At 44.4% G+C, this 26,998-nt stretch overlaps 2 protein-coding genes across 3 annotated transcripts in view; one reads left to right on the top strand and one right to left on the bottom strand.

Moving 5' to 3' along the window:
• IFT122 (intraflagellar transport 122) overlaps window positions 1-16,561 on the bottom strand; it is a 70,190-nt gene extending 53,629 nt beyond the window's left edge. Inside the window, exons 1-5 of the mRNA XM_082847661.1 lie at window positions 16,453-16,561; window positions 10,053-10,119; window positions 8,645-8,729; window positions 4,607-4,685; window positions 1,787-1,863 (exon numbers count right to left, since the gene is read on the bottom strand). Of these exons, the coding sequence (XP_082703787.1) occupies window positions 1,787-1,863; window positions 4,607-4,685; window positions 8,645-8,729; window positions 10,053-10,119; window positions 16,453-16,493 (349 nt within the window). The 5' untranslated portion in view covers window positions 16,494-16,561. The remainder of the gene's footprint in view (window positions 1-1,786; window positions 1,864-4,606; window positions 4,686-8,644; window positions 8,730-10,052; window positions 10,120-16,452) is intronic.
• Window positions 16,562-16,837: 276 nt separating this feature from the next.
• MBD4 (methyl-CpG binding domain 4, DNA glycosylase) lies at window positions 16,838-25,381 on the top strand. Of its 2 annotated transcripts, none has more exons than XM_082847649.1 (8): window positions 16,838-17,066; window positions 18,386-18,612; window positions 19,031-19,884; window positions 22,453-22,527; window positions 22,605-22,739; window positions 23,343-23,492; window positions 23,974-24,077; window positions 24,978-25,381. In XM_082847649.1, the coding sequence occupies exons 1-8, from the start codon at window positions 16,974-16,976 to the stop codon at window positions 25,053-25,055; spliced, it is 1,716 nt and encodes a 571-aa protein (XP_082703775.1). In that variant the 5' UTR covers window positions 16,838-16,973; the 3' UTR covers window positions 25,056-25,381. The 2 variants fall into 2 exon arrangements, with proteins under 2 accessions (XP_082703775.1, XP_082703776.1); XM_082847650.1 differs by having other exon boundaries at window positions 22,456-22,527.
• The last annotated feature ends 1,617 nt before the right edge of the window (window positions 25,382-26,998 follow it).

Raw genomic sequence — 26,998 nt, forward strand, 5'->3', positions numbered from 1 at the left:
ATGTATCCATTGGGGAAACAGGAAGAAGGGTACATAAGACCTCTCAACTATCTTTGCAACTTACTGTGAATCTATAATTATTTCAAAAGAAAAAAGAGAGGAAGATATATTGGTGAATTGATAGCCAACTTTTCAGGAGTTTAAGTCAAAGAAATGGCAACTTCACTGTTCGTAATTATTACACTGCAACCAGAGTACAACTTAGCATTCAAAGTAATGAATGACGCTTTCTGAAAATCCAGTCTCTCCTGACCCTATTTGGGCTGTGCCATGTCCCTGGCACACTGGTCACCTTCGGCTTGCTCCCTCCTGCCAGTGACTCAGTGGCCCACAACAGGTGTAGGTCTGGGCAACAAAAGCAAATTCTACTCTTTGCCTGAGCCATGAAGCACGGACAAGGAGGTAATCCTATGGCAGAAATGCATTTACACAGCAAGGTGCAACATCAAACAATGTGCTTCCCCTCTCCCCTGCCCAGAATGCCTCCCCCCGGCATTTCAGCCTATGCACACCTTACCTGTGATCCACCGAGGCCCCCTCAGAGCCTGCTGCTGGAGGAAACCACACCCTCCAGGCCCCTGAGGCAGCACTGACCAGAGCAGACTCTAGATGCAATCACACGGCCTAGGTCCAAGCCCTGGGTCCATCCCTTACCTGCTGGGTGACCTCAAGTGAGTCACTGGACCCCTCTAAGCTCAAGTTCTGTTCCTCAGTGGAGTGGGGATGAGAATAATACCTGACCTCAGACCTCAGAGGTCGTCACAGAGCTCACACAGGAATTTGTTTCAACTCTCAGCACAGTGCCTAGCATATCACAAACATTCAACAAATATTATTCCTTAATAATATATTTTTACAAATTCTTCCTCCCTACCTGCCCCCAACCACAAGCTCTTTGAGGGCAGGAATTCTATTTTGTCTTTTTCACCCCAAAAGTAAGCACCCAGACCAATGCCTCACATGGGGAAAATGCTAAATTTTTAATGAATGACAGTCCCTTCCCCTTTTATTTATACAACATGCTTTTAATTACATTCTCTCTTTGGAACCTCAGAATTGTATCAGTGGATGGACTGGGGGATGCATTCATCTTAGATCAGGAGGGAAACTGAAAGGGATCTCTCGCTCCTTGACTTCAACAATGGCTGTTCTGTTGTAACCACTATCTCTTAGCAAGGAAGACGGAACTTATGAGCTGTAAGCCAGAATCGACCTTGAAAAGAGAACATGCAAGCCTCTGCTCGAGTTCCTGCCTCTTCGCTGACGTCTCACTGCTTCTCCTCTGCGCCAGGACCACACCAGTGCCGTGTGTGGGGTGGGTGAACTCCTCGAGGCATTCAGCCCCTCAGGAAGGACAGCCACAGCCACTGAACAACTAATGGGGACACGCCACACAAGAAGCACAGCGAAGCTTTCCACACATACACGGACGCTGGGGGACCCGGAAGTGGGGACAACTGAACCGTCCCTGCCAGGGTGGGGCGGGGAAGGCTTCCCAGAGGTGGCAACACCAACTTAACGCCTGTGCTCTCCCATCTCTCTCACCATCTCCCTCCCAGGGCCCTTCCCGCTGTCTCCTAGACTTCTTACCAGACTCAGTGCCATCACTCACTCTCTTGGTTTCTACACAATTTAAAGAACAAGTGCCAGCCTCCCTTCAGCCATTGACGGCGGGTAGAACGGTATTAACTCTCTCAGGACAAAACCACCACATTCTGGATAGATTTCAGCACTTTCTGCCAATTTTCAGTTATTCCCAGACAAGACACTGGGAATCAGAACCTACCAAAGTCACTGGAGGAACAGGATGCCAGCTGGTGGGTAACAGGGTTGTAGGAGACACACTGGATAGAATCATTGTGCCTGGGAAGTAAACAAATGTAGATGATTATGCAGCAAACCACAAATGCTTCAGTGGCTACAGCTCAAGATTTTAATGATGGGTCCACAGCCTCTCTGACTCCACACCGTGAACTCTGATGCAAGTGACCAATTAAAAGCACAGGGATGAGTTCTCCCCTCCTGGGCTACCCCCCAGCCACTATTTTCCTCTCTCAAACATTACCCACCCATCAGACTGGCCTAGCTTAAATGCCACCTCCTCCAAGACTAGTGTGCTGCACACCTCTGGTGTGCCAGCTAGTAAGAGCATGATGTAAACCACCTCGCCTAGCGCCAGATGCCTAAGAAGTGCCATATTAACGGCCCTAACACTTATTGCTTTGTGGAGGCCTGGAAATACATTCATTAATACAGGATGAAGGTACAATGAAAATACTAGACCAATATCTGGAAACATCTGAGATAACAATGAAAGCTGAGTGAGTCATGTACCACACGGGGCATCTCAGCCTGAGTTGTTTTTTGTTTTTGTTTTTGTTTTTGCGGTACGCGGGCCTCTCACTGTTGTGGCCTCTCCCGTTGAGAAGCACAGGCTCCGGACGCGCAGGCTCAGCGGCCATGGCTCACGGGCCCAGCCGCTCCGCGGCATGTGAGATCTTCCCGGACCGGGGCACGAACCCGTGTCCCCTGCATTGGCAGGCGGACTCTCAACCACTGCACCACCAGGGAAGCCCTGTTTTTTGTTTTTAATTAATTAATTAATTTTTATTTTTGGCTGTACTGGGTCTTCGTTGCTGCACACGGGCTTTCTCTAGTTGCAGTGAGCGGGGGCTACTCTTTGTTGCGGTGCGTGGGCTTCTCATCGCAGTGGCTTCTCTTGTTGTGGAGCACGGGCTCTAGGCACACAGGCTTCACTAGTTGTGGCACGCGGGCTCAGCAGTTGTGGCTCATGGGCTCTGGAGTGCAGGCTCAGTAGTTGTGGCACACGGGCTTAGTTGCTCTGCGGCATGTGGGATCTTCCCGGACCAGGGCTCAAACCCATGTCCCCTGCATTGGCAGGTGGATTCTCAACCACTGTGCCACCAGGGAAGTCCCTCAACCTGAGTTTTATTCCTCCACTTCTGGGTAATACTTTACTTACAACCTCATTCATTCATTCATTTATTCATTCATTCAAATATTGATTTGTTGATTTGCACATCGGTGTTCACAGCAGCATTATTCTGAATAGCCAAGAGGTGGAAGTAACCCAAATGTCCGTCAACAACAGATGAATGGATAAACAAAATATGCTCTGTACATACACCAGAATATTATTCAGCATTAAAATGTAAGGGAGTTCTGACACAGGAGCCTTGAGGACATTATGCTCAGTGAAATAAACCAGTTACAAGAGGACAAACACCATACTATTCCACTTATATATGGTACCCAGAGTAGTCAAATTCATAGAGACAGAAAGTAGAATGGTGGTGCCTAGGGCTGGGGGAGGGGGAATGGAAGTGGCTGCTTAATGGGTGTGGAGCTTCAGTTGTGCAAGATGAAAAATAGTCCTGGAGACTGGCTGCACGACAACATGGATGTACTTAGCACTACCGAACTGTACACTTAAAAATGTTTAGGATGATATGTTATGTGTGTTTTACCACAATTAAAAAGAAAAACGGGCTTCCCTGGTGGCGCAGTGGTTGAGAATCTGCCTGCCAATGCAGGGGACACGGGTTCGAGCCCCGGTCTGGGAAGATCCCACATGCCGCGGAGCAACTAGGCCTGTGAGCCACAATTACTGAGCCTGCGTGTCTGGAGCCTGTACTCCGCAACAAGAGAGGCTGCGATAGTGAGAGGCCCGCGCACCACGACGAAGGGTGGCCCCCACTTGCCGCAACTAGAGAAAGCCCTCGCACAGAAACGAAGACGCAACACAGCCATAAATAAATAAATAAATAAATAAATAAATAAATTTTTAAAAAAAAGAAAGAAAAACGATCACTTGTTGAGTACCTACTACAGGCCAGGCATTGCACTAGGCACCAGTGACACAGCATGAGCAAAACAGACGCAGTGTCTGCCCTCATGGAGCTTACAGGCTGATGGGAGATATCAATCAGCCACCAGAATAAATGTAAAACTACAGCCGTTAGGGACTTCCCTGGCTGTCCAGTGGTTAAGACTCCATGCTCCCACTGCTCAGGGCAAAGGTTCAGTCCCTGGTCAGGGAACTAAGATCCCACATGCCACACGTTACGGCCAAAAGAAAAAAAAAACTACAGCTGTGAGAAGCACCATGAAGGAGACCCAATCAAGGCTCCAGGGGCAGGAAAGGCTTCACAGAAGAAGCAACATCTGAGATGTGCAGAGTGAGTAGGGGTTAACCAGGTGGAGGGATGGGGAAGAAGAGGAGGAGAGCCTCTGCACTGAGAGGGGCCTGAAGCACACTGACCCCAAGTCTCAGGGTGTCAACGGTGGCTGGATGTGAGGCTCTTGAAAAAGGACAGGTCGGGGTGGGGTGGAATGTGCGATATCAGATTAACTAAACTGAGCTACACGAAAACACCTAGCCCAGTGCTGGCCAAGCCAGCAGTGCTCAAGAACTGTTCCCTCACTTACTCATTCCCCAACCCTCCCAGCGCACAACCCCACAACTTCACTTGAAGTTCAACTGCAGAGAAAAAAGTCCTTCCTGATAGCTTTGCTAAGGGCCTTTTGCTACAGTAGCTCAGTAAGAGGCAAACTAATAATACTGTAAACCTAAATGGTTACTTACGTGTACTTCAGAATGCCTTCCAATTTTGACGTCCAGATAATAACACTTTTGTCAGCTGATCCAGAAGCAAAGCGCTTGCCTAAAAGTGTTTTTAAAAAGAATAAATTTTCACATTCATTTAGGCCAGCATTTTGCAAAGTATTTCTTAGAAAATGACTTCTTTAAGGTCCCTAGTATGTGTCAGTTGCTTCTCTACCCCTTCTTCATATCTGTACTGAGTGGCAGTACTTTGGAGTCAGGAAGTTTGAGCTCATATCCTGCTCTGCCTGGCACTAACAAAGATGTGCTGAGGGCCTATCACATGCCAGCATCATGTTCTGTGCTCAGAATCAAGTAGTGATTAAAACATACATGCTGTCTACTTCATAGAGTTTGTCTGGTGGGAAAAGTAGGCATTAAATTAAATTAATCCAATTCAAATACGACGTAGTGAGAAAAAAAAGCAGGCCCTATAAAAGAGAATACCTGAGGACCCAATTTTGGTGAGGGAGGTTTCTGTGAGAATGGTATCTTTCATTGAGACCTAAAGGTTGAGCAAAGCTTAGCCAGGTGCAACGAGAGGAGAGAGACCTATCCATATGGGTCAAACAGATGTGCAAAGGCCCTGAGGCAGAAAAAACCTGCATGTGTGAGGAGGTGAGAGGCAGCCAACATGGAACATCAAGGGCAAAGGATGAGGTGGGTGGGGGAGGGATCTCTAGGGGCTTCGGGGCCACAGTAAGATCCTGCTCTCTATCCCAAAGAAAGGCTTTAAGCAAAAGAGTGACAGATGAGATTTTCATTTTCACACTGCTTGGGCCATGTGACACTGCTGCAAATACTAAATAATAGAAGCTGCTCTTATTTATTATTTCTGTCACTGCTCCCTTACACTGGCAGGCAGCAGGTGAGGAAGAGTGTGGACTAAGGGCTCAGAGTCGGAGCTGGAATCCCCAGCGATGTCACCCACCAGCTGCAGGACCAGGAACAAGCTACTGAACATCTCTAGGCCTTCATTTCCTCATGTGAAAAGTGGACGCAACAACAGTATTTACCTCATAGTTGTTGTGAAGATTAAATGAGATTAAAGTGCTTAGGTCTGTGCCTGGCCTAGAATGAATGCTAAACAAAAGTAGCTATTATTATTATTTCCTTACATTGCCTTGTATTGCTTTCCTTGAAGAAAAACTAGCTCTTAATACACCTTTGTATCATAGTTGCTCATTAAATACTTATTCAATTTAAGGGGGAAATCGGAAACAAGCAAAATCATCATTTTTTAAAGAGCAAAACCAAATTCAGTGTATCCTCACTTCTAGATCCAAGGGGAAAAGACTTCCTTATCATTACATGAGTGTCATGAGGGGCAGCATGATACACCAGAAAGAACAAGGGCTCTGCAGTCAGAGGATCCAGGTCAGGCCCAGCTCTGCCACCGTCACCCGTAATCGCTCCAAACCTGTTTTCTGATCCGTGAGAGGAGCTGCGATCCCTTCCCTGCCTCCTTCAGAGGGCTGCTGGGAGATCAAACGTGAAGATGTGTGTGACAGGACTATGCAAAACGCGGACAAATGCCCCTGATGGCAGGTCTCACTCTAAGATCCTCAAGGGCCTTGATGGTGCTGCAGGCCAAAGACGCCCTAGGCTTATAAACTCTAAGGCCTCACAGGTCTCCCCACGGTACTACTCTGAACTTAAACTCAAACATGCACATAAAAAAATATGACTACCGTGGCACAGGGCTCCTGACTACCAGGCAAGAACTAGCGTTGTCTTTGCCACTACCTCGTTGTATGACCTCCGCCAGTCGTGTGACTTCTCTAAATCTTTACGTAGGTGTAACATGAAGAGACTGGGCTAGATCAGACTAACACTGTGTGCCCCAAATTGTGTATATACATGAAGTAGGTGCAGTTTTCTAGAGAGGGGTCTATAGCTTTCATCAGATTCTCAAAGAGGTCTGTCATCTAAAAGAAATTAAAAACCTGGAGCCTGAATGATCTCCATGGTTCATTTAAGCACTGTACCATCGATTCTGCGACTTCTCAGCAGTGGTCACAGAGGGCCACCTCTAATCCTATATCCACTTGACACATGAGGAAATCGAGACTCAGACAGGGTCAATAACCACCTCAGACTCACAGAGCTTTTCGGGTTGGAGCTGTCTCATCCCAAAGTCCATGCTCTTCCCATTGATGCTATGCTGTGCGTAGCACGGATTTACTTTTAACTCTCAACGTCAGTTTCACGTAGCCGATGTGACCACCACCTCTCCTCTTTCTCACCCCACCTGGTGCCCTAACGCCAATGACTCTTCAACCCCACTAGAACCTCCCTCACCCCTTGTGGTCCTCTCACCCCTCATTACTCAGCAACAAGGTTGCTCACCCCTCATTACTCAAGGTCAATGTATATAATCATTCCTTTGCATACATCCTCTGCCCTTGCCCTCTCACTGCATCTTCAGAGGTGCTTGTAAACCTACCACTCTGGTTAAATCCAACTCTCCACCTCCTCTGTCCCTGTATCTGTGCAGCTCAAAGTGATGGAGAAAAAGACACAATCGCACCACTGATCTCACTTTCAAATCATGATCACCAGCTTTGGGTGGGCCCTTCGTGTAGCTAGGGTCTCACTATACCTCCTGGGGCCATTCACTCAGCCCCTCAACTAGGTGGTGTTGTACTCTTTTTTCTTTTGCCTCAACTCTCAGACACCTCCTTCCCCATCCTCACTCTCAGATGTTGCTGCTTCCTATTTCACTGAAAAAACGGAAGAGAATTCTGTTAGACTCCTACTACGACATGCCCCCGCTGCCAGCACTTGCAGTGACATCCTCCACTTCCCACCATGCTCACCTATGCCCTGGATCCCCTCTCCTCTTCCCACTCAGCAACTCTGCTCCAGCAATTCCGCCCCCACCTCTACAGCGTCAACTTTCCTCAAACTCAACACGTCTGAAACTGAACTCCGGATCTCCTGCTGTAAGTTTCTCGGCCTGCAGCCTTCCCCATCTCAGTGGAGGGCAACTCCATCCTTTCAGTCATTCAGGTCAAAAACCATTGAGTCACCCCCGACTCCTTCCTTCACGCCCCACATTCTGTCAGGCAATCCTACTGGCTCCACCTTCCAACTGTATCCAGACTCTGACCACTGCTCCCCACTTTCTCTGCTCCTACAGGGGTCTGAGCTGCCATCACCAGTGGCTGACGCTTCTTCACTCGTCTTTCTGCCCAACCCTCAGCCTTTGCAGGCTGTTTGGGGTACAGCATCTGGAGGGATCCTTTTAAAATATAAATCCAATCAGATTTCTCCTCTGCTCAGAACTCTTTAGTGGTTCCCCGTTTCCGGCGAGAATCAAAGCTAAAGTTCTACGACAGCCAACAGAATCCAGCCAGCCCACACTTGCTACCTCTCTACCTTCCTCCCCTATTGCTCCCCACCGATTCTCTCTGTCCCAGCCCCAGAAAGGCACACCCCACCTGAGGGCCTCTGCAATGGCTCTTCCCTCTGTGAGGAGCTCTCTTTCCCCAGATGCTCAGTCGTTATTTCCCTGCCTCCCCACCTTCAAGTCTTTGCTTGCCTGTCCCCATCTCAATGAGCCACCATGACTACCCTGTTCAACACTGTACCCAATGCCCTGCCCACACAGCACTCTCAATCCCCCTTATTCTGTCCTACTTTTTCTTCTTCCTAACACCACCTTCCGCCGTACTGTTCAATTTACTTATTTACCACGTTTATTGTATGCCTTCCCTCATACTCTCTCTCCTTCCCCCACCCCCCCCCCACATAGATAAAAGCCCCATAAGGGCAGGGATCTTTGTTTTGCTCTCTGAAGTATCTCAAGCAGCTAGAACAACGCCTGACACACAGATGGGCCTCAATAAATACTTGAATGACTGAACTGAATCGAATGACTGAACTGAAGTCTAAGAGACTATCTTCCGAAACTGTAAGCTGTACTTGAGCTCACTCAACACAACGAAGGCGCAGCCAAGGAGAGAAATGAGTGGCTGTGAGGCCATTACAGACACTAAATCCAGAGCAGCCTCTTACCATCCTTCGCATATGCCACACAGTACACAGTATCTTTGTGTCCCTTTAGGGGCTGAAGTAAGGTGCCATCAGACGTGTCGTAAACCTGGCAAAAAAGAGACAAAAGTACAGATTACCCGCGTGGCGTCCAGTAGTCAGAATCCCTGCAGGCTGCTGCTGCTATTTTTGTTGTCAAAACAACACATTTGTCAATATTCTAAATTTGCACCAAGTAAAAACTGAACCAAGAAACCAGAAAGAATGTGACTTAAAGTTGGGAAACCCAAGAAGGAGAGGCTCTGATTCTGCCCATTACACGGCCGGAAATGTGCCATTAATGCTCGAGAAACAAAACTTCACTCCGTGAAACTTCTCTACACAGTTCACTCCCCTTGCATGTATTTGGATATATGACCAAACAAGCTAGGCCCTCCCTAATAGAGCCAGCACAAAGAGCCCAGCTAGAGCATGATTAAATGCCAGTGTAGCCCTGCCCTACTACCAACATCACAGAGAGATGTTTCCTACTTGCTACCAAGAGTTGGAAGTCACAGACCTGAACTCTGGGTTTGCAAATTGTAGGGAGTGTTATAAAACCCATCTGTAACGTGCATTTACGATTTTATAGCTGTGTAACATGTATAAATATGTGGAGATTTAAAAAACACACCATCTGAGAAATAAAAGCAAAACCCTCCAGAAATGGTCAGTGTTGGAGAAGATAACCTATGGGAAAAACCTAAAAGGACTTGGATTGTTTACCCTGGACAGAAGTCTGCAGAACAATTTACCCGCGGCTTTCAGATTATGTAGTTGCCATGCACAGAATGGAGATCAGGCCGTCTGCATATCTCGAGACAACAGAGCAAGAGGAAGCGGACTTACGCAGGAGGAAGGGGAGATCATGCAAAGGGTTTTAGGTCAAACATAAAGAGTTCTCTGAAAATTACTTTTATACACTGGGACAGGTTCCAGAGACAGCTTACGTTCTTTGAAAATATGAAAAATAGGACAGCATCCATATGGAATTGTTTAGGAAGGCCAGTGCCTAAAAGCTGAGGTCAGGCTATCTGGCTTCTCACAGAGGGAGCCCCTTCAGGGCTGTTGTTTGAATTTTTCAGGGGGACAAAATATGAACTGACAAAGGCTCACTTTCAAAGGCATTTAAATTATTTTGAACTCTTTCGTGGGTGTCTCAAAGTAAAAAGGGAAAGATTAATGACTCCAAAGGAGGTATTGTTCACAGGTTCCTATCTGATAGACAGTTTACCTACCTGTTTTAAGTAGCCCATTTCCTTCCCTATTAAAAAATAATGACTGGTTTTTCCACCTTGCCTTTTTTATCTTAAAAAAAGGGTCAAATTTCAGAGCACTTACAAGAGGCAGAGGAAAAAAAGCACTTAAAAAGGAAACTCAGACAAAATCCTACCAGTAATCTGTTTCCTGCAGCCAAAATCAGTTGGGTTCCGTCGGGCTTAAATGCGAGGTCATATACACTAAACGGGAGACAAGACAAGACAAAAGGACAATTAGGAACCAAAATGATGAGGTCTGCTAATGGCTGGGAAAGCAAACTTTATTTCCATTACGAAGCACTGATTGTGTCTGAGGGAGAAAAATAATAGCTAAGAATTGCATTTGGTTGCAAATTCCATTCAACTACCACACCTTCGATCACAATTCACTTGGCAGTTAGCTGTTGTGTCCCAATTTCCACCTGTCCAGAAGCCAGACGCCAGACATGATTCAAAGAGTAAACAGTGGAGGGCACTACCTCATCTAATAATACCATGAAGGCTACACAAACTGAGAGAACGTGTGAGGGCTAGCAAATCCACAGGTCTCTGAAAAAGTTGGTCATTTATTAAAATATCATTACTGGACTTCCCTGGTGGTCCAGTGGTTAAGACTCCACACTTCCAATGCAGGGGGCATGGGTTCGATCCCTGGGTGGGGAAGTTCCACATGCCGCGAGGCACAGGCAAAAAAAAACAACAACATTACTCTTTCCAATTAATCAGATACTTACCAAATGCCTCTTAGGGGCTAGGAGCTAAGAGACACAAGATGAGTAAATCACAGACCCTCCCTGCCCTCAAGGAAATTACCATCCTGAGGAAAGGTGATGGATGCTCAGACACCCACAAAGAATCACGTCATCAATTGTAAAGCACACGTTTTTTTCACATTTGAACATTTCTAATTTTGGGATGTGTCTTATAATTGATGATGTGTCAGTTTAACTGGCAGCATTTTTTGCTTTCTTAGTCGTATGTAAAATAATGATATTTTACAATCAGTGACCTCTTAGACTGGATGAAATATAGAATAATACTGTGATAGAGGCTTTAGGAGACACATTAAAGCATATATTGTAGGATTCCAAGGAGTGGACACAGTGTTCTGATTTGGAGAGGATCAGATAAAGCTTCATGAAGAAAACAATATGTGAAAAAGGTAGGGCTTCTGAGACATGCAGGAGGAGACTGGGTAGGCGCAGCATTTCAGGCACAGAAAACAGAACAAGCAAAGACAAGACAGTGGGAATAGCAAATATCTAAATAACCTAATTTGACTGAAACATTTGGCTATGTGCAAGGCAATAGGGAGTGATAAGGCTGGAAAAAACAGGCTGGAGCCGTATTACAAAGATTCTCAAATGCCCCCAGGCAGAGGGTTTCATTAGTTCAGGTGACCCTAGTAAGAGTGTGTCAGACAGCACTGCCAAGATGGCCTATTGTAAAAGTTGAACATGGGATAAATTAACCTGGCACCTATGAGTGATCGAAAAATATACACCCTGGAGTATTCCCTGGCGGTCCAGGGGTTAAGGCTCCACAATTTCATTGCCGAAGGCGCGGGCTTGATCCCTGGTCAGGGAAATAAGATCCCAAAAGCCACGGGCGGTGCGGCCAAAAAAAAATCACACCCTGGTAACTACTTGGAGCATTTACCACAGACACCCAATGCTGAGCTCCTCAAATGCATTATTTTATTCTGTCCTCACAAGCATTCTATGAGGTAAGAATTACTACTCAATTTAGTGGTTGAGGACACCACAGTTCAGAGAGGTCAAGTATCTTGCCCAACATCACACAGCAAGTGAAAGGGCCAGAATTTTAACTCAGGTCTGACTTTACAGTCTGTGCTATATGGCCTTCCACTCTCCTGAATTACTGTCAAGTATAACAAATCTATGCCACCCTCAATACTTTAACAACAGTGACTAATATTTATTAAGCACATTTATTTACGTGTGCAAAGTACAGTTTAAATGCTTTACATGTATTAACTCACTTAATTTTCACAACAACCTTATATCTGTTTTGCAGATGAGAAAACTAAGGCACAGAGAAGTTAACTAACTTGCCTGAAAATAAACTGCTACTGAGTAGAGGTGGAGCCAGAGTTCAAGCGCAAGCAGTCTGACTCTGCAGCCCAAGCTCTAACCACTATGCGTGTGGCCTCCATTATAATTATTATTTGCATATGCCATAGTTGACAAAATAATTAGCAAGAGTCTCCATGTTTCATCAGCAGGAAAAAAAAAGTGTTATCATCTACTCAAGGCATCACACATAGAATTCAGAGTTCTTATATAGGCTCCATTGACCTCAGAAGCTTCCTTTAATAAAAATAATTCTTCACAAATATTCAAGAGTTAAGAGTTGTTGAAGAGGGTAAATTTACATGATCTCATTTGACCTTATGCTAACATAATGCCTCAGGCAGGCCAGGCATTATTGGCCCATTTTTACTGATGAGGAAACTGAAGTACACAGGCGAGTCATCTGTCTGCTGTCATACAGCTGGCTGATGGAGAAGCTGGAACACAGCGATTGCTACCCCTCTCCAGTTGGGCATCCCTCGTGACAGAAGCAAACACAAACCCTGAGTCCTTCAGCTTCCTTGCTGTTATGTGGTAACAGACCTGAGCCTTCCCGTCTCTCAGGCTTTCTTTCTCAGAACCTAGGGGACAACGTACTGGGTGCATTTCACACTCTGCAGAGAAGCAGGGGGGGAGAGGGGAAAGCGGGGGGAGCTGGGGCCAGAAGGGCTGACCTCCGGCCTGAGCTGTGGTCCTCACCTACACAGCAAGGCTAGGGAGCTGCCCTCCCGCCTCGCAGGGTACACAAGCACCACCTCCTGTGGGGAGCTGGTGAGGCACGAGGTTTGGGAGGGGTCTGCACCTCTCTTCCACAGTCATCTTGGTCGTGTGGCTCCCTTCCTGCCTTGTACATATCTGAGCCCATCAAAGTGGTTCCCGTGTGGCTTCTTCTTCACTAGGATCATTTTGGGCTGAATTATTAGCAAATCATTTCTGAGCATCTCACTTGAGCCAAGTCTTTAGCTACCTTCCTTTCAGATGTGAAAATTCATTTTCTCTGCATTTCCTGAAGTTTGCTTTTCTAAAGTATAACATACATGTCTGATTTACCCCAATCCAAATTCTTACTGTACTTAGAATCTGTACAGTTCAACTTAAGAGTTATATAATCTTCTGTATTTACACTGTTTCAGATACTATCTTATCCCCTTAATTACAGTCATATGCAATTTCAGGGTAATGACCCTATTTTAGACATTTGTGGACCCACAGTACATGGCATTGTCCTAGACACAAAATGAGTGTAACTGACAAACTGACAAGATTTTTATCTTGAACCCCTTGGGCTTTAATTACATCATAAGACCACAGAAACTTTCCCAAACTATTGGGAAAGACCCTAGACCCTGTCATATAGCCCAACTCCCCTACCAGGGCAGGAACTCCCTATTGATGGATCCAGCCTCTGCTTGAACACTTCCAGGGCTGGGGAGCTCACCTGTCTGCAGACAGTACGGTAGGATGGCTCTCTCTCCCCACCTGCCCCCTTTTAAGAAAAACGGACATTGTCAGATTCCATTGCAGAGAGACAGAGGGTGGGTCCTGCAAACTGTCCTCTGCCAACCCTGTGCCCACCCCACTGTCAACTGAAGTCTCAAGGTGCCTCTCCAAATCCTGCACAACCTGATCCAGCCCCCACTTACTTGATTTGAATCTTAAGCAAATTGTTCCCTCATTAAGTCTCAGTTTCTTCATCTGTAAATGGGGTAACAATTCCAACCTCAAAGGCTGCTGTGGAGATTAAACAAGATAAGGCATGTAAACAGTCTGGCCCACAGCTGCTGTGGATGAAGGGCAGAGCAGATGGCAGCCTGCCTGGAATAAGGCATCATGGTTGAGAAGAATCTAGAGCACTGCTTTGAAGGGAGAAAAGAAGGAGCTCAGAGAAGAATAAGAGAACATTTGGGAAGGGCCTTTGGACAGGAAAATGGAGTTTACAGCTGAACTGAAAAGCATAAATTTAAATCTTAGCAAAAGGGGGCAGGGTGGGGCAGGGGAAGGACCACCTAATTAAGTGCACAATCTGACATGGAAGGTAATGGGGAGTCACTCTGGGTTGATGAGAGGTGGAGTAACGGATCACACAGCAACAGGACTCAAAAAAGAGAATTCCTGCTGCTACACGAAGGTTAGATGGAAGCAAAAGAGCAGACCAGCAGGCGGAGCTGTTTCAGTGTGGAGGAAGAATCTTTTGACATCTGGGATTTTGGAGTTCTACTATTTATTTTTATAGTTTTTTGTTTTGTCTCATTCTGGGCTATCAGCTTGCATATGTAGCTGCCATCAGTATTGCTGGTCCCTAGAACCCCTAAAGCCCCTACACTAGAATAGCTGTAATGGGCCAAAACCCAAATAACCAATCTTCATTCATCATTCATTCACTCACCTCTTCATTCATTCATGAATACCTCTATCCATGAAATAATCACAACAAACACTGTCTAGGCTCTAGAATAAGCCTTGGAAATGAGTAAGACATAGCCATTGCTTTTAAGGGGTTTATAGACTTCTGGGATCAACAGTTTCCCATAAACTCTTGCACTAGACAGACTCTAAGTACCACAAAAGAAGAATGAACAAAATCCTATGCCAGGGGGTGAAAACTGGGAGCCAATCAGGCTATATTTGGCTAGCAAACGTTTTGTTTGGCCCATATGGTATTTTATTTTGTATATATATATATATATTTTACAGATTAGGTGCCAACATTTGAAAATTAGGACATTTCACATAAAAACCCAGATCCCTGGTTTCTGGTGAAAACAGGAAGCTCTGAGCCACGCTGGGCCAAATTCCTGCAGGGTGGTAACTAGCAGAAGCAGAGCAGCTGTTGTCCCTTTCAGTCAGAGCATGCGCTCTCCAGTTTGCCACAGTCCTTGCCACTTCTTAGTATCTGACAGCAAAATCAAATGCTCAGCTGCTAGCTATCAGCAGCTTGTGCTATGAATACTTTTATAACAGTTAAGAGAAAAGTAAAAAAAAAAAATTTTTTTTTACTCAAATCTCTATTAAGAGTAGAAGTGAAAGATACAGTTGTAGGGCTATACGTTTCAAGAAAAGTGCAGTAGAGAAAAGAAGAATACTCCTAGGGAAAACAAACAATTCCTTGTGTTCAAGATGCAAATAAACATCTCGCATTTACGTTGCCTGCCTGATTCCTGCAGGCATTTGAGTTTGCAGCCTCTGTAACAACAGGAATAATTAACGCAGTGGCTAAGAGCATTGGCTCTGGAGTGAGGAAGAAAGCTGGCTCCACCACTTACTCACTGTGTGACCCTGGCAAATTATTTACCCACTCTGTGCTTCAGTCGCCTCGTATGTAAAACAGAAATAAGTATAGTACCTATGTCAGGTACTGTTGTGAGGTGACAATGAGATAAAAGATATGAAGTTCTTAGCCAGTGCCTGGTACAAAGTAAGCATTAGCTATTACTGGTGCAGAGTACAAAGAGAGCGACCATCTCCAAAGAGAGGCTTAAGGACGTTTAGGATTTCACTGTGAGGAGATGAAGGAAGGCCTCACACAGAGAGGCCAAAGAAAAGACAGAGAGGGAATGGCTCTGTTCCAGTAGCCAAAGCAGAGGCTTCACGATGAAGCTGAAAAGATCATGTAGGAAGTTCTGAAAGTCAGGCTGAGGAGAACTGCCCAATAAGTCAGTATGCCCCCAAATGTGTTGTTATATGATGGATTTGGGGGATAAAAATGGAATAGGACATTAAACAACGGTGAATCATAAAGTGAGAAAGTCATTCTCTTTCGATACTCTTTCAAACCTTCTAACAAAACATAGGAGAAAGTCTTGCTTTGATGCTATTCAACTCAAGCACCTCTCCAACCACACTTGCTAAATCTCTAGCTCTAGAAACACTACACCTGAGGCTCAGAGGTTCCCTAGCAACAGTATCTAGCTACAACTTGTTAACGCCGTTTTGTTTCTCCCTGCTTTAAGTTCTACAGTTATCTTACATTTACAGCAATTGCTACTGGTTTTCATACACAGTGTAATAAAGTTTCCCTGTAGAATGTAAAAGCATGTTTAAAGGAAAATAAGTGGGACAATTTAGAAAAAAGGTTAAGTAAACAAGAGTATAGGTAATACGCGGAAGTGGCATAAGTTGTGAAGATGGAAAACACTGATGAGCCCAGGATGGATTTTGAGTAAAGGAACGACAAGATCAGACTGTGATTATGTGTAAAGCCGCCTCCACAGGCCACTACCTCAGGCGTGGTACATCCCCTTGCTCCCTCTCCAGGCCTCAGTTTCTCCATCCGCAAAGCGGTGGGAAGGCGACCCTGCAGTCGCCCAGAGCCGGGACTCAGGGCCCTCAGCCCAGCCCGCAGGCCCGTTACCCTTGGCAACCACCAGGGTTCACGCCATAGCGCCCGCCATCCCCGCTGGGGCTCAGACTCCCGCTCCTCCCGGACTGCCCCGCTCCTCACCACTGCTCGGCTTTATCTCTCCACGTCAACACGGCCCTCATAGCGGTTTCCCTCACGCCTCGGGCCCCTCCTCCCTGCCTCAGCAACAGGCCTAACTCCTCGAGCCACTTTGTCTCCCTGCGCTACCCCGGCAACGCACATGCGCAGTGAGCTACGCGCGAGGCAGAGAGCTCCGAGTGCGCATGTCTACAAGGGAGGGCTAGAAAGAAGGAACGGGAGGCTGGCTAGAAGGCCTCCTCATATCTAGGACGCGCGCGATTGGTCGGAATGGGTAGGGGGCGGTGCGTCTTCCTCGACAAAGGACTTGATTGGCTGAGCCGTGGAAATGGCGGCTGTAGTCGGGGGGGGCGGCCGGAAAGCGGCTGAGCAGTCGGACAGACTTTCACTGCCTTCATCTTTTGGTTCCATCCTAGAGCTCCGAGCTGGAGAAGTGATCGCCTCTTACTCCGCTCCACACCCAGAGCGACGCACCCTCTCGGCCTATTACTGCAGCTGGAGACCGCTTGAGGGACACGTCTGGGATGGAGAGTCCGAGCCTGGGGGACTGCGGAGCTGCCCCCTCGGTCATCGCCAACCAGCGCCTAGTCCCCGACCGGCCGTGTGACCTCCGGCAAGTTATTGTCCCCTTCGGACCTCAGTTTCGCCACCTGTAAAATGGGAGCGGGGGAGTAGAAGGTGGGTGGGCCTTTCTTACCTAGGGTGGATGGACACTTGGAGGCCGGCAGGGTTAGTTCCTGCGAACAAGGGCTGGAGTACTGAGTACTTGTGTATGTGCGGTGTGGGGCTAAGATGATTTACCTACTTTTTTTCCCCCAAAAAAACATGTGATTCTCAGAACTACCGTGAAAGAGGTATTACCTCCTTTTTACAGATGGAGAAAGAGACTTTGACAGGTTAAGTAACTTGCTCTTGGACCCCATAGGTAGTAAATGGCAGAGCTGGGATTTGAACCCAGTCTGTTGATTTTAAAGTTCGTGCTGTTTTCACCAGGATTCAGTTTCCTTATCGCCAAAATTGTGAACGGTATAATTTCTTAAGATCCACCCAGATCCCCCAAATTATTTAACCCCATATTGCATCAGAAGACTTTGATTCTAATTCTAGTTAGTCACTGGCTCATGCTTTGTTTCCCTATTTGTAGAAAAGAAGTTGGTTAGACATCTCTAGAGACTCATCCAACTTTGAAAATGTAAATATGATTAAGTGATTAGGATACACTCTACTGAAGTTTTTCAACAATAGTAGAGGGGGAGAAGTATTAGACCAAGATTTAGTAGACCTACGTCCTGGAATCAGTTCTGCAAATAACTTAATCTTCCTGTCACTCAATTCTGTCAATAAAATGAGAGTAATCCTTATCCTACCTACCTCAGAAGGTTATTGGATCAAGAATGAAAGAGAGTTTGAAAATTCTTTATCAAGTGTTCTTTACCTTTTAGAGGATTACAACCTCTGATGAAAGTAATAGACACTGTCCCCCCACCGCCCCCAAAATGCACATATATATAAAAATTTTACCTCACTTATTTCGGGGGGAGGACGGTGTCTCACTGACTCATTTAAGCTGTTCTGTGGATCCCCAGGTTAAGAGCTCAGCTATTGGTTCATGTTTTTAAACTTATGCCAAGTGTCACCAGAAATCTCTATAACAGAGCTATTCAATGATTAACAGCAAAAAAAAAATTTTCTAGCAAGTAACTTGAGCTTTTCATTGTGCAGAGACTTCCAACCCTTTTTAACCATGTTGGAGGACAGGAAGATATTGGAGAGGAGGAAGATACTCATAGCATGACTGAGCCATACTGATTTTAATCTCTCCCATAGTCCAAATAGTCCATGTGGTTCCTTCTCTGTTATGGACTGAAATTGAATAAGCAGAGTCTAATTAATTTTAAATGAGCTAATCACTTGGAGTTTGTTTTTTTTCAGGGAGGAAGGTGTTGCTTTGGGATCAGAAAGAGTGGGAGAAGATGAGAAACAAATGGTGATAAAAAGCAGCAGTGAGTGTAATCCCCCGCTACAAGAACCCATTGCTTCTGCTCAATTTGGTGGTAGCGCAATGGCAGAGTGCCATAAGTCTGTACCATGTGGATGGGAAAGAGTTGTGAAGCAAAGGTTATCTGGGAAAACAGCAGGAAGATATGACGTATATTTCATCAGGTGAGCATGCAAGATGGTAAAGATAGTACAGCCAAATAATTTTGTCTAGACAGGTGGTAGGAAAGCATAGCAGGAGTTTTGGCTTTTTTCTGTTTTTACCATAAAACCATTACGGATTCTGTTCCTTCACTGTCACTGGTTACTTACATCAGGTGATTTGGGGACAAATGCTTACATTTTCTCCTACTGTGAATGGCTACTGGTAAGGTTGCACTTAAGCTATATTTGTAAAATTATGTTCTGTTGTCATAGAGGAAACTATTTTAAAGTATCACTTGATCACTTTTTTTTATTTTAAATGACAAATGCCCGTGAAAGTTTGGAAATTATTACTAAAAAATCCAAAATATGGTCCAGGTTTTTTTTTAAAGTCACTTTTATTAACTAGCAATAAGTTTTCTTTAATATCATTTTCTAGCCCACAGGGACTGAAGTTCCGATCCAGAAGTTCACTTGCTAATTATCTTCACAAAAGTGGAGAGACTTCTCTTAAGCCAGAAGATTTTGATTTTACTGTACTTCATAAAAGGAGCATCAAGTCAGGATGTAAAGACCAAAGCATGGCAGCTCTGCCATCCCAGCTGCAAAACGAAAGTAGCAATTCAAACCGGAGCCTCAGGACACGAAGCAGGTGGAAAAAAGATGTGGTTTCTTTGCCAAGTGCTAGTTTGGAATTGCAAGACAGCAGAGGACTCTCTAACTTTACTTCCATTCGTTGGCTTTTGAAAGAAGATGATGGTGTTAATGATGCTGACTCCAGAAAGGTTAGAAAGTCCAAAAGAAAGGTGACTGTTTTGAAAGCGATTCAAATTAAGAAAACTAAAACAGGGTGCCGGAGGAGTCTTCCAGATCCTGTTCAAAGTAGTAGAAAAAGAGCATCTGTGTATAATAAGGCAGCAGATGCTGAAAGTGAGCCTCTTGCACAAGAAAATCAGCTTGAGAGAACTTGCTGCGTCTCTGATGCCAGAGCGAGCGACAAGACCCTTACTGTGACCAGTGAAGAGGAGAGGCTTGGTAAAGAAAAATCATTGTGTTCAGGATCAGATTTTGAACAGACCACTTCTGGCATCATAAACAAATTACGTTCAACCGAAGGAGCAGGACACAACAAGAAGTGTGAGGGTACCTTTTTAGAATCTGAGGAAATAAGAACCGAAGTAGAAGTTGGGGAAAGGAAGGAGCATTTGCATATTGACATTTCAAAAGGTGGCTCTGAAATGGACAACAGCTCACAAACGGAGAAAGACTCTACTTCTGCGAAAATATGCCAAGGTATTCAGTGCACTAAAGTGCTGTTGAACATGTGATGAGGATTTTGCACTTCATGCCTGTACCCAGTTAGCATGTGGGAATAGAATGAAGAAGTAGGGCCAAATATCAGATACATTCTCCCAGTTGGTCCTAGTGCCTTGGGTAACTGATATTTAAGCCCTTTTGTACGGCAAAGAATCAGCTGGCTACTGCCCCCAACAGAGGGCAATTGTGCCATTAACCGTTGCCACCATCCTGGTACAACACCTGGGACTCTCCTCCACAGTGCGCTCCCATCTTCCCTTTTTTCCAGCCAATAATCTTACAACTTTAGGGGAAATAAAAAGGTTTCACTTGTGAAAAGATTTGGGGAAGACTCCTTTTATACATAAACTGGTTGAAAATAGTCAGTATCTTCTCTTTGCACCCCTCCTGTTACTTATTACTGATGTGTGACTTCCAATTTAATTTTGTATATATCATAGTCATTTTTATCTTCTATTGTAATGCTTCTCTAAAATGCTTTAGAGCTCTAAGTAATTCAAAACTGTAATCACATAGTTATCTATTATTTGTAATATGCTCTTAATACAGAGTTCAGAGCTTAGCACTTTTGCCTTTATAATACCTCAGTGAATAAGAGATAAAAGAAAGGAGACCTTTGAGCAACACTGTATTAGTTATTCATTATGCCATTATGGTATAATGAGTAACTCCTTTAAAGAAGAATAGTAATTTTACTTAAAGTCCTATGGGGAGACAGCATGGACAGATTAGTAGAGCAGGTGGTTAGAGTTGGTTCCTGCTCTTGGTCCCACTCATGATTTTATTATGTCTTTGCTGTGCCTGGAATTTCTCTGCCTTGAACAGAAGATGACCACGTACACCTAGGAACTGCATAAAAATTCTCCAATGTGTTCTTTAAAGACCTTGAGCTTCCTAAATCCTTGAGGTTTATGTAGATTTATTGCTAGTAAAATGGGCAAGTAAAATATCAGAAACATCCTTTTGTGACTAAAATGGAAGTATGCTAGTCATCCTATGCATAAAGAAGTCTAGTTCTCAACATAAGTACGTTTACTATAGGTAATAGGTATCCAATGGAGTAGTAAAGACTTTCCCAGTGCCTTAGTTAGAAATTGCCACGTAAATTGAGCTTAGTCTCCTAGTAATAAAGGAGGCTAGTCAGTAATTATCTATAGGAACCCACAGAAGAAATTATCAAGTAGGTAGTAAGAGCAGTTTCCTTTGTTCTGACTCTTTTTTACTTTCCACTGGGCTTTGCCTATTCAAACTAGAATAACAAAAAACACTAGACTGATTATCTGGAGACGTGGATACTTGTCCCAATCTATAGTCAATCCCACTATTGTTTTCAGATAGTTGCTTAATTTCTAAGCCTTAGAGTCTTCATCTGTAAAACACAGGTAATAACCCTCACCAGTCCTGTTTTTCACATCATGAATATTGTAAAATGAGAAGTGAAAAAGATGCCTTCACGCTAGACAAATGCAAGGTGTTATTAACTGACATTCAAATTTAGAGGGTATGGCTATGGGGAGTATTAAATGTGATGATTTTAGAAACTTGAAAGCCTAATAATGGTAGTCAAAGAGTCTTTGTTAAATTAAACTTCCCAGTAGATAGTGGCTTTAGGTGTTCTAAGGTCCAAATCTTAGGCTTTCCTGCAGGTTCTGTTTTATCTGTATCCTTTTTTTTGTTTGGTTTTTGGTTTTTGTTTTTTTTTTTTGCAGTACGCAGGCCTCTCACTGTTGTGGCCTCTCCCGTTGCGGAGCACAGGCTCCGGACGCGCAGGCTCAGCGGCCATGGCTCACGGGCCCAGCCGCTCCGCGGCATGTGGGATCTTCCCGGACCGGGTCACGAACCCGTGTCCCCTGCATCAGCAGGCGGACTCTCAACTACTGCGCCACCAGGGAAGCCCTGTTTTTTGTTTTTTTTAGTAAAAGTATTCACTGCAGAATATTTGGAAAATATGGAAAATTAAAAGAAAAGAAAAACTAGCAACAACCATTATACCATTATGCCATTTTGGTTTATTCTAATTTCTATCACATTTTTTCTTTTTTTGTTAAATTGGGATCATATGTAGAATATTGCTTTTATCACTTAAAAATTAATACATGGGAAAAATTCATGATGTAGTCTCAAAATATTTTAATAACCACATTGTACAAACGTCATAATTTAAAATATTCTATATTATTTCCAATTTTTCAATGTAGTGAACTCTGAACAAAAATCATAGAGAACTAGTATAATAGTGGTTAAAGGCATGGACTCAGGAACCAGACTGCCTGGATTAGAATTTCAGCTCTTGACACTTACTAGCTGTGGGACCTTGGGCAAGTTACCTAGCATCTCTGTACCTCAATTTCCTTATTTGTAAAGTGGAGACAAAATAGTACCTACCTTGCTCATAGGTCATTAGTAGGATTAAACTGGTTAATTTAGAATAGTGCTAAACTGAACGTTTTATAGTAGTAGTGTGTTGTTGTTATTTGCAGCCCTGAATATTTCTTTAGGCTAAACCATAGATTCTGTAAACAATTTTCACTCTTTCCTTTTCAGAAGATGCCATCCCACAGACACAAATAGAAAAAAGGAAAACAAGCCTGTATTTTTCCAGCAAATATAACAAAGAAGGTACCCCTTTTCCAATCAGAAAACCAGACTTTAAACCTATTTCAAGTGTTCCCCTATAATACAGTGTGTTTGTTTAGTTCTTAGTCCCCCACGACGCAAGGCCTTTAAGAAGTGGACACCTCCTCGGTCACCTTTTAATCTTATCCAAGAAACACTTTTCCATGATCCGTGGAAGCTCCTCATTGCGACTATATTCCTCAACCGGACCTCAGGTTTGTGGATTCTTGTAATCTTTGTCTTAGTAGAGACAGTGTGATGAGGAGAATTGATCAGGAAACCTGGTCTCAAGTTTGATTTTGACCTCAGGTAAGGCCTTCTTCTTTTGGTCAGTCCTCAAACTCTTCACCTATGGACTAGATGACATCCAACAGCCTTTTTAGCATTAAAGAGCAGATTTTCGTTTATGTTCCACTTCCAGATTACTTTTAGTCATCAATGAAAATCTGTTACTTAACCTTCCTCCTCTCTGTGTCATGTATAAAAGCATTTCTTTTTCATTGGATGCTTTCTTTAATGTCGCTGGCACCTCATGTTCTGTATGCTTTTACACTAGTTATATGATGATCTGATTATTTAAAAACCAATATCATACAAGGCCAGGTTTTGGCATAATTTGGACAGTTAACCAAATTGGTTGATGGTGTTGGGTTTTGACTCTGAGAGTGGTTGCTGATTTAGGTAATGTCTTCTCATCAGTGGTTTAAAAAGAAAGAAAGAAAAAACTCTCTATATGAGATTTCTAGGTAAAGAAGTACGTGAGCCTAAAATCAGCCCATCAGGAGGCTGGCAATCACGTAGTTACTTTTACTTCCCAGGCAAAATGGCAATCCCTGTGCTTTGGCAGTTTCTGGAGAAGTATCCTTCAGCTGAGGTAGCGAGAACTGCAAACTGGAGAGATGTTTCAGAACTTCTTAAACCTCTTGGTCTCTACGATCTTCGAGCAAAAACCATTATCAAGTTCTCAGGTACTTTCCCATATACCCAAAGGGAAAAACATAAATTGTGCCTATTTAAGAGAGCCACACCTTACACTTTAATGTCCTCAGTTGCGACATTAATAGAGGTCATTCAGCTCAAGCACTGAAGGCATTTGAACACAGTTCGTTTGCCCCAAAGTGCAGTCTCCCGCTGACCCAGGTGATAAATCTTTGCCCAGCACCAGGTCAGGCCGTGTGGGCAGGATTAGAGGAAGAAGTCAGTGAAGCAGAAAGTCAGTTGACCTCAGGGACATTACCCCTGTCTCGTTAGGTCAGCACAAAACAATAACGGTTAGTCAGTGGCAGACAAGCAGGTCAGACAGGGGCGGTGGCCGCAGGAATTCAGAAGAAAGCAGCCACAAGCGAGGCTGTTAGGAGAGACTCTGTCCCGTCCCTTTCTGTTGTTCCTCCTTTCCCGGGAAGGTGTTTTCCTAGAGGCTGACCTGATATGTGGGTGTTGTATTCTCAGATGAATATCTGACAAAGCAGTGGAGGTATCCAATTGAGCTTCATGGGATTGGCAAATATGGCAACGACTCTTACCGAATTTTTTGTGTCAATGAGTGGAAGCAGGTAAGGCCCGTCTCCGGCACATTTTGTCTCTGAGGTAAAGTAAGTCCACCGTTATGGTTAGAACTATTTCTTGGACACACATGCCATTACAGTCACAACCAGCTTTGTTCCAAGCTTGAGGGGCAGTGGTGGCTTGGGGTTATTGACAGCAGGAGAGGGTCCATAGATTTCCCCAAGTCCACAAAGACTCCCTGGTCTCTGACTGACCTCCACTGGTTTGCCACTTCTAGCCCTGTTGCTGTCATTTCCATTCACGTACTGTCTCTAGGCCTAATGTGGCTTTCCTCCTGCCACAGTCATACTCGCCTTCAAAAGCACGCCACTGAAGGGAAGCAGGCAGGTGCAGGACTGGAGGGCATGCTTGTCGGGTTTCTTCTAGTGGTCTCAGACTATTTTTGTGGTACATGGGTCCTACTTCGGCTGCCTATTCTATTGAGTATGCCCAGCCCACGGGCATCTGGGTGGCATCCTGGCAGCTGATAGGCACTGCCACATAGCCTGTACACTTGCCCTAAAGCATTTAGCTGGGAGGTCTGGCCAAGCCCATCCCTGCTTCACCATTTATTGTGACCTGAGCAGTCCATTTAACTCTCAGGGTCTGTAGGCTCCTGGAAAATGGCATATTAATACTTGACTCATGTTATCACCACCCTCCACACTGAGTCCCAGTGAAGATCAGTACCAAATTGGAAAGTACTTTGTAAACTGTAAAGGATTGCTTTGATGTAAGCTATAATTTTAACCATTCATGAATCTCATTAGGGTAAAGGTTATCATTTTCAGGTATATTATCATAAGGTACTGTTCCCCCACCATATCTTTAAAAAGCCAATTTAAAAAATGTATTTCTGACTAACTTACATAAGGCCTCTGTCTCCTAATGTGTTGTATTTCTTCCAGGTACACCCTGAAGACCACAAGTTAAATAAATATCATGACTGGCTTTGGGAAAATCACGAAAAATTAAGTCTATCTTAAAACTCTTTGACGCTTTCAAGCTTGTTTTTATGCATTGCTTTGCACTTTGATTCTTAAAAGCTCCACTAAGCACAACCGCCTTTCCAGGTGTATAGATTCTAATCAGCCCAACTAGAAACCTAATGTGTGTCTTCATAACGTGTGTACCACCGGAAGATCTTTGCTACTGAATGTGCTACGACATGTTCTGAGATTTTTTTAAAAAATAAATTGTTATTTGACAACAATCCTGAAAATGTATATGACTTTTCCAATAATGAAATGTGATTTGAAGTTTAAAAAAACTTTCCTCAGTTATTAATAATATGAAGCAAATTTCTATCAACCTTGCCTGAGGGAAGATTAGACCTCCTGTTGTCCTTCTATAGAAAATGATATCACACAATTGTTACATGAAGAAGCAAAGAGTTTTCAGCCACACATGTCAGAAAAGATATGATAGGGTAAATTAAGCAGTTAATTAATAAAGTATTTTTATTAAAAAACGCTAACCTCCAAAGAAAAATAAGATTATTTTGTCATTCTGTGTCCTTGATGACTGTCTGCTGGCTTTGAGGAATTGGGAGATTTGACTGTTTGATAACCTAATGTGCATATCTGCCTGTAGTTCTGTTGCAGAGTGTTGGCTTCTGGCTCACGCATTTACCTTGATCCCTATGTGAAAACTCGAGCATTTACCCATCTCCCATCTTCCAGCTGGAGGACAGGACCTTTTAAGTTTTATGCCTTTTTTTTTTTTTTTTTTTGCGGTACGCGGGCCTCTCACTGTTGTGGCCTCTCCCATTGCGGAGCGCAGGCTCCAGACACGCAGGCTCAGCGGCCATGGCTCACGGGCCCAGCCGCTCCGCGGCATGTGGGATCTTCCCGGACCGGGGCACGAACCCGTGTTCCCTGCGCCACCAGGGAAGCCCTTATGCCATTTTTAAAACAGGTATTATAATGGTATAGCTCAAATACTGAAACATTTACTTTAGAAGGAAGTCACAAAACAAACAAAAATCTAAGTTATTAAATCTCGATTATCCATTGTCATTTTAAGGCATAATTTGGAAATTAAGTTGATCGAATAAATGAAAAACAAATTGTTAGGGAAACTACCTCTGATGTAGGGTAGAGTGTGAACAGAACCAGGATAAAGTGTGCTGCAGAGCTAGTTGGTTGTTTCCACTATAGTGAGTGAGATTCATTTTTTAGAGAAGGATAGATTTTGACCATCCTTCAAAATCCAGGAACAGGAAAACTGGCCACACACACACACACACACACACTTCCAAGGCAAACATCACTTCATAACCTCCCATCACGTTTTTATTTAACAGATATCAGAGTAGCATTCACTAAGTGCAAAGCTCTGTGCCAGGGAGGGGCACAAAGATGAAAAGGCTCTGTAGAGACCCTCATGGGAGAGAGAAAGGGACAAGCAATAATGAAAGGTAACAAAAGGGGTAAGGTGTGGGGACAGGGTGCCCAACACTGCAGCGAAGAGTCCAGAGGGACCCCTGCAACCCTGGCCGTACCTGGGGTCAGAGGGTAGGGCAGGCAGCAAGCTTGGGGCATCAGGTGTGGTGTGGCGGTGGGACCTGCTGTCCAGTCCCGGCCCAGCATCTCCACCAAGACTGTGGGCCTGGGGGTGCAGCAGGGGAACTGTGCAGCAGCCAGGCCAGGCTTTTCCCCTTTCCTGCAAGTGAGGTTGCCTGGCCTCTGTATCTGTTTCCTGATCTGTTGAGAATGGATCAGTGATGCCTACCTCACACAATTATGATTATTAAGTTAATGTATGAAATTGCTTAAATGGAGCCTGGCTTACAAAAGTGCTACATTAATGAGGCCCATAGGGATGGTCTGAGTGATGACCTCAGGTTGTTGAGAGGGTAACAAAAATAGTGCATTTCAGTAAGGATGGTACCTTATGCAGAGTAAGCACTCAAGTGTTTGGGTCTTTT

This window comes from Leucopleurus acutus (genome assembly GCF_964270905.1).
Source record: "Leucopleurus acutus genome assembly, chromosome: 10".
NCBI classification, from domain to species: Eukaryota; Metazoa; Chordata; class Mammalia; order Artiodactyla; family Delphinidae; genus Leucopleurus; species Leucopleurus acutus.